This window comes from Aulostomus chinensis, chromosome 1 (genome assembly GCF_037954235.1).
Source record: "Aulostomus chinensis isolate RoL2024-O1b breed Wild chromosome 1, RoL_Achi_v1.0, whole genome shotgun sequence".
NCBI classification, from domain to species: Eukaryota; Metazoa; Chordata; class Actinopteri; order Syngnathiformes; family Aulostomidae; genus Aulostomus; species Aulostomus chinensis.
Genome location: NC_141320.1, coordinates 32145431 through 32152458, shown reverse-complemented (window position 1 = coordinate 32152458; position 7028 = coordinate 32145431). Strand labels below are relative to the sequence as shown.

General features: G+C 48.2%; 1 protein-coding gene across 1 annotated transcript; it reads left to right on the top strand.

The window, feature by feature from the left end:
- Window positions 1-4616: 4616 nt before the first annotated feature.
- LOC147271261 (uncharacterized) lies at window positions 4617-5528 on the top strand. Its single transcript, XM_086203446.1, has one exon. It carries the CDS (start codon window positions 4630-4632, stop codon window positions 5473-5475), a length of 846 nt encoding a protein of 281 aa, XP_086059572.1. The 5' UTR covers window positions 4617-4629; the 3' UTR covers window positions 5476-5528.
- The last annotated feature ends 1500 nt before the right edge of the window (window positions 5529-7028 follow it).

Below are 7028 nucleotides of genomic sequence, written 5' to 3'. Positions count from 1 at the left end.
TGACCAGGTCTGGGCTCAGTTCAGATGTTGAGCCACTGCTGACTGCCATTTGCCTGAGGAAGACCCAACGTTCCCCTCAAGAAATGGAGGGCAGTTTTTAGTGCAGCGTTCATTCTGGTTGGAGTTTTCCTTTCCTTTGCCCTGCACCTCTCTGGTGGGGAGGTGCTCCCTGTTGACAAGGACTCAGTGGAGAAGACTGGACCAGGACCTTCACTGGTTCAAGGAGCACCGAGGCAAAGGGAGGCCCAGACCAGCAGCCAGGGTGACCAGTTTGAAAACCTGCTCCTCTTCCATGCTGACTTGTTGGTGTCTCCTCTTTTATTCCTGAGAGATTTTAATCTCAGCTCTCTGAACCTGAATGGAGCAGAACCAGGAAATCATTGCAGGAAATCATGGAGGAGAAATGAATGAATGAGACTTCCAGTCAAACTGAGACAAACGTCCAGGTTTGGTCATCAAAGATATCTGACATTCATCAGTAGACTGACAAAGATGCTCATTATTATTGCAGCAGATTAAACTAGAGAATAAAGAGGGTCTCCCTTTGGAAAAAATATTGCAGTATATTTTTGTTTTATCAGAGAGGCTTTAATGTCTGTCTTTGATGTCTAAACTCTGACTCTGATGTCATTGGTGGTGACTGAATTCTACCCCCTGACAGACTGAAGGCTCATATTGGTGATGCAGGTAGGTGCTGCCCCCTAGTGACCCAATGGAGAACGACATGTAATGACATGAAGAGTCTACATTTTTCCACTTGTGAGTCCAAAGACATCAAGAGAGGACGAGGCTGATTGATACTCTAAATTGACTGTAGGTGTGACTGTGAGAGTGAATGGTTGTCTCTCTCTATGTGTTGGTCCTGTGATGGACTGGTGACCTGTCCAGGGTGAACCCTGCCTCTCACCTGTAGACGCTGGGATAGGCTCCACCCCCCCATGACCCTTATCAGGAATACGAGGAAGACAATGGATGGATGGATGTTGGAAACGACTGCAATACAGTATATAAATATTCTAGTTCCATACATGGGAACCTGGTTCTTCTGCTCTTTAACATCCTCCAATAGGAATGGATCGTCTATGACAAAGCATCAATGAATCTATCAAGGAGGAAGAAGAATTCTGATCAAAGAACTGAAGTCAATCTGGAGATCAGTTGATCTCTGGAAGGAGGAGGAGGAGGCATCCTGTGCTTTTATCTCTCTGTTCATGTTTCCTGCTGTGTGTGTGTGTGTGTGTGAGTGTGTGTGTGTGTGTGTGTGTGTGTGTGTGTGTGTGTGTGTGTGTGTGTGTGTGTGTGTGTGTGTGTGTCAGCTGCAGCAGTCAGTTCAGGTTCCTTCAGTGTGACTGAGGGAGGTTTCTGTCCGATGGTTTCTCCCAGTGTGAACACAGCCTGACTGCTGATGCTGTGCCGACTCTGACAGTGGTTCAGTTTTTCTCAGTGGCTTTGTTGCTGCTCTCAGATCAGAATGAAAGTTCTCTCAACTCTGAGTTCAGCCTCCACAACATGGAGTCACTTGTTTCTCCTTCCTTTGATCAAATAGCGAACGCTTTTGGACGAGGAGGGAGGAAACCACGGCGTTTCACTGCTTTACATTTAGAATCTCACGCCAAGCCGGAGAAGCAGGTCCTGAATCAGTCACGTGGTCACTGCCGGCTGAAGAGGCTTTGGACGTCACCACATACGTCATCAATACGCGCTTCACAGAACGAGACGAAGACGCGGGACGTTTTCAAACAACAAGGAAAGAAGGAGAAGTCCGTGAACCCCCGGCCTCGGTCTTTGTCTCCTGAAGGCTGAGTGGCGCCGGTAGAACCTCAACATGTGCGCCGCGCAGCTGCTGCGGGTGTCGGTCCAGGAGCGGATCCTCGCCGCCGCTGAAGACTTCCTGCTGCAGCTGGGAGAAGGAGACTCAGCGGCTGGAGTACCGGTGCTGAGAGCGCTGCTCACCGAGCGGCTGGCGGCGGCCGCGGAGCAGATCGTGGCTCTGCTGGAGGAAACCGTGGCGGAGTACGAGCGGGAGAACCGCCGGCAGAGGTTGCTGCTCGATGCCGTGCTGAAGCCCCGAGTCAGGCTGGACAGAGCAGGTGAGTCCCCGCAGGGACCTGCTGGGCCCCGAATTCAGTCCAGGAAGTGGAGCTGCAGAGGCCCTCAGAGAGCATTTTAGGGGATTTTAGGTGTAAAAAGCCATTTCCGGGTTGTGTGTGAACGTCTGAAAGGTAAAATGTAAAAATTCAAAGGTCAAAATCAAAGGGTAAACTAGTTTTTCTGTGGATTGTTGTCCAGCCTTCTTTTGTAGTTTTTACCCTGTCCTGTTCAGCAGCAGCATCCATGTTCCTGGTGCCATGTTGGACTGAAGCAGTTCTACTCTGCTAAGGAGGAACCTGATAAACTCCTCCTATCACCTTCTGTGTTGAACTTTATTAGGAATGGTGTTGGTTCATTGATGAAGCTACCAGACTGAGGCTCAGGAGAGGACAGGAAGAGAGAGCAGGGACAGGACAGGGAGGACAAGGGGGGGGGGGACAACAATAGGAGAAAAACAAACAAACAAAAACAGTAGCAACAATAACAACAGAGATTTATCGAGAGTTCGATCGGAAATTCTACTGGTCACCAAGAGACGAAATATAAAAATAGACCAGAGAGAGAGAGAGAGAGTAGAGCCAGCAGGTATTTCTTCTCAGAGTATTACAGTTCTACAACACAGAACAACAGAAGTTAGCGATGTCGAGAAAAACTCTCACTGACCTGTCTTTGTAGCCAGAGGCGTGTATTTTGAGACCAGGTGTGTGTGTGTGTGTGTGTGTGTGTGTGTGTGTGTGTGTGTGTGTGTGTGTGTGTGTGTGTGTGTGTGTGTGTGTGTGTGTGTGCTATGGTTTGTCTTGAATGCGGTGGGCAGCTGACTGTAGCTGATGTGGGGGACCAGAACATCACACCCCCAGTCCAGGATAGCAGGCAGGTCAGGACCAAACCACCAGGGCACCCAGAAACCCCCTGAACACAGGGAGCCCCAGGAACCCCCCCCCCCCCCCCAGGCCACAGGCCTAACCCAGGCCCGCGCTGGTGCAGTTAGCAAAAGGGGCAGCAATTGACTCACTCCCCGCCCCAGCTGCCCCCCCATCCCAACATGGGTGCAGGGTGTGTGTTGTGCGTGGGAGTGTAGATGTGATGGTGTGGATGACTAGAATGTAGTTAAAATTCAGGGAGGCACCCGGGGCGTGGGAGTGCCGCCGGTTGCTTGTTTGTGTGCCATTTATTCTTTTTTATATATAAATATTAATATTAATATTCGCCCAGACGTTATGTGTGCCAGAGAGCTAAGTATTTCCTGTGTAGGTGTTTTTTGTGTTGTGTTATTTTTTGATGGGTCCATGAGGATCATGAAGTGAAAGAAACAAAGACCTGACGCATCAGTGGATCTCAGGAATCGTCATTCCAGGGCTGGAACCTGAGGTGTGAGTCACTGTCAGTGGTCAATGTTAAGAACACTCCCATTGACAGGCATCAGAAGCATGTTACCATTGAACTGAACCAAGACAAGACCAAGCTGAGGGGACATTCACACTGTGTTGCTAACTCCTGCTAACTGAGTCGTGTGTGACAGGCTGGCCCAGCATGCTGTGCATGTTGGTGTCCTTGTGTCGTTCTTCTGTAGGCTGCTACGGTGCTACCTTGTTAAAAGATGATCCTGTACACTGGAAATTATATCAGCCCATTAAAAACAACCTTTTTTTCTCCACTGCCCGGTTGGCCTGGGCTGGACCGGCCATTAGGGAATCATTCCACTTCTCCCAGTGGCCAGCACCTCCCTGGCTGTGAGTGTAGGTGGGCTGACATGTTTAGCATCGGTACAGGTTCCCTCTGGTTCTGCTCCACTGTTTCAGAGTCAAATGAAGAGATTTCTGATGTTGCTGTTTGTGTCCTGCAGATGTGGAGCAGCTGCTGGTGATTAAAGAAGAGGTTCCCCCTGAGCTGCAGGACCCAGAGCCCCCCCACATTAAAGAGGAGTGGGAGGAGCTCAGGATCAGTGAGGAGGGAGGGCAGCTTCAAGGGCAGGAGGAGGCTGATATCACCACGTTCCCCTTCACTCTGGTCCCTGTGAAGAGTGAAGGGAACGAAGAGAAACCTCAGTTCCCACAGCTTCATCAGAGTCTAACTGAGGAGAACTTGAAAGAAGAGTCTCTGAGCAGCAGCCCAGTTCATCATCTGAAAACAGAAGCTGTTGGAGAAGAGTGTGGAGGACCAGAACCAGAACCAGCCAGCAAGGTAGATCCAGATCCACTTGTACAACCCCAGACTGAAGACCAGATGTCAGACTCTTCTGAAGCTGAGACTGAAGTCAGTGAGGATGATTGGGTCAGACCTGATAACACGACTACCTCTGAGCACAAGGAACCCTTTGGCTCAAGGAGGAATTTGCTTCAGAAACTGAGCCCAGGACAGGAAGTGAGTCATTGCAGCTCAAAAGAGCAAAAAGTAAAGACTGAAAGAGGATCAGAGATCATCAGGAACATGAACTTTGGTCCTTCTGAATCTGAGACAGAAGTCAGTGAGGATGAGCGTCCCTTTAGGTGCTCAACATGCAGTAAAGGTTTTAATTACAGAGGTGGTTTGGATATACACATGAGAACACACACTGGGGAGAAACCATTCACATGCTCAGTTTGTGGCAAAAGATTCTCTGTCAGGGAACATTTGAAAACACACATGAGAACACACACTGGGGAGAAACCGTTCCCCTGCTCAGTTTGTGGTGGAAGGTTTTCAGAAAAGGGATATCTGCATAGACACATGAGAACACACACTGGGGAGAAACCATTCCCGTGCTCAGTTTGTGGCACAAGATTTTCAGAAAAGGGGCATCTGAAAAGACACATGAGAACGCATACTGGGGAGAAACCATTCCCATGCTCAGTTTGCGGCACAAGATTCTCAATTAAGGCACATTTAGAATCACACATGAGAATGCACACTGGGGAGAAACCACATCCCTGCTCAGTTTGTGGCAAAAGATTCTCAGTTAAGGGAGATCTGAAAACACACATGAGAACGCACACTGGGGAGAAACCGTTTCCCTGCTCAGTTTGTGGCGGAAGGTTTTCAGAAAAGGGATATCTGAATAGACACATGAGAACACACACTGGGGAGAAACCATTCCCGTGCTCAGTTTGTAGCACAAGATTTTCAGAAAAGGGGAATCTGAAAAGACACATGAGAACGCACCCTGGGGAGAAACCATATCCCTGCTCAGTTTGTGGTAAAAGATTCTCAGTTAAGGGAGATCTGAAAAGACACATGAGAACGCACACTGGGAAGAAACCATATCCCTGCTCAGTTTGTGGTAAAAGATTCTCAGTTAAGGGAGATCTGAAAAGACACATGAGAACGCACACTGGGAAGAAACCACCTTTGCAAGAAGTGGCTTTGAAGCATGACAAGAGTGGGAGACGCAGGTTGAAGGCCAAATAATGAATTTATTTGGTGAAAAGAACAACGATAAACCAAAATTGAACTCAGACAACAATGTGATGTGAACATCAGTCCAGTTGGTGGTGTGGGTTCATGTGTGCATGTGTGTAAGGGAGGTGGAAGGAAGAGATGTTGTCTGCTGAAAATCAAAGTGACAATGGATGAGGAGGAAGAGAGGCTCCTGGCCAGCAAGGCGGGTTCTGTATGTAGAGAGCACCGGGCCCAGGAGCTTCAACTAGGAGGAACGAACAGCCCCCCACCCTCCAGATACCTGCTGCAACACCAGAAACAGCATGAAAGGCACCAGCCACGGGACCTTTATCCTCCCCCCCCCCCCCCACACACACACACACACACGAAAGGGGTCACCAAAGTACCTTAAATGTATTTGTTTAAAAAAAAAGCCAAAATGATGATTAACCAAACCCCCTCAAACCATGTACATCACCCATTGTTCTGTACAGATGAGGTAAACCTATCAGGAGGTGAACCAGTGGCTGCTCCGGTGGTCCAGCATCTCTTGTCCCAAGGTACCGCATTGACCGGTGCACCCAGAAAGCAATGATGTAGGAGGCTAGGAAAAGACAAGAGGAGAACCAGAGACAGGAAAACAGTTCACTATCAATTTCCACACTGAAGGAACTCTAGACAACGCGTCCACCACCACTTTGTTGGTCCCCTTCACACAGGAACTATCCAGTGTGACTGCAGGAACAGAGACAAAGAGAGGAGAAAACACAGCAGGAAAGAGACAGGATGAAGCTGAAATCATGGAGCCACCATTGGACAGGAGGGTGTGAGGGCTGATCTGATTTCTCTGAGGTCACCATCAAAGATCCACTTGGCACCAAGTACTGATCTTTATATTGATGTATTGATCCTGATCAAACACTGAATTGTCTTTGAGATGTGTGAAAATAAATGAGTGGGTGGAGTCTCTGATATCAGTGATGTCATCCAGCTGATGGAGACATATGGGACATCAGCTGGAGCCTCCGGTGAAGTACCTTTAGTAGTAGTACACATGCAGTACACGCTCAGGACCGGCTCCTACACTTCCTACTATGCTCAGGCAGGGTGCTGTGCTGCTGGGCACCACTCAAACAAATACATGGTTCCTATGTGAGGGATTGGTTGGATTTCCGGTGTATCAGGACCAGGACTGAAGTTGGTCCCTGACCGTCCTGGAGGGGCGGCTGTAACACAGGATGAGTTTTCACAGTGAAGGTCTTCTTCTTCTACAGCTGAATTAAAGTGTAAACAGCCGTCAAGACACCTTTTAACTGTCCTTATAAACTTGTCTTTTAATAAACTTTCTGTTCTTCAAGTCGTCAGTGCTTTTGTTTCCATGTAGAGGCTCTACTTGATCACCACCCTTGTGTTTGACTGTTTGGAGTGGATGTTGTCTGCAGACATCCTTCTACTTTAAATAGATTAAAGACTTGTTTTTCCATCTCATGTTGTTCCTGCAATGATTGAAGGCAACAAACAACAACACATTATTTGCCATTTTTCATGTTATTTTGAACTTTTCAATTTTTATCTCAGTTCTG

What these genes read in the sequence shown, in the direction of transcription:
- LOC147271261 (XM_086203446.1), top strand. Translation starts at nt 4,630, where the DNA reads ATGAGAACACACACTGGGGAGAAACCATTCACATGCTCAGTTTGTGGC.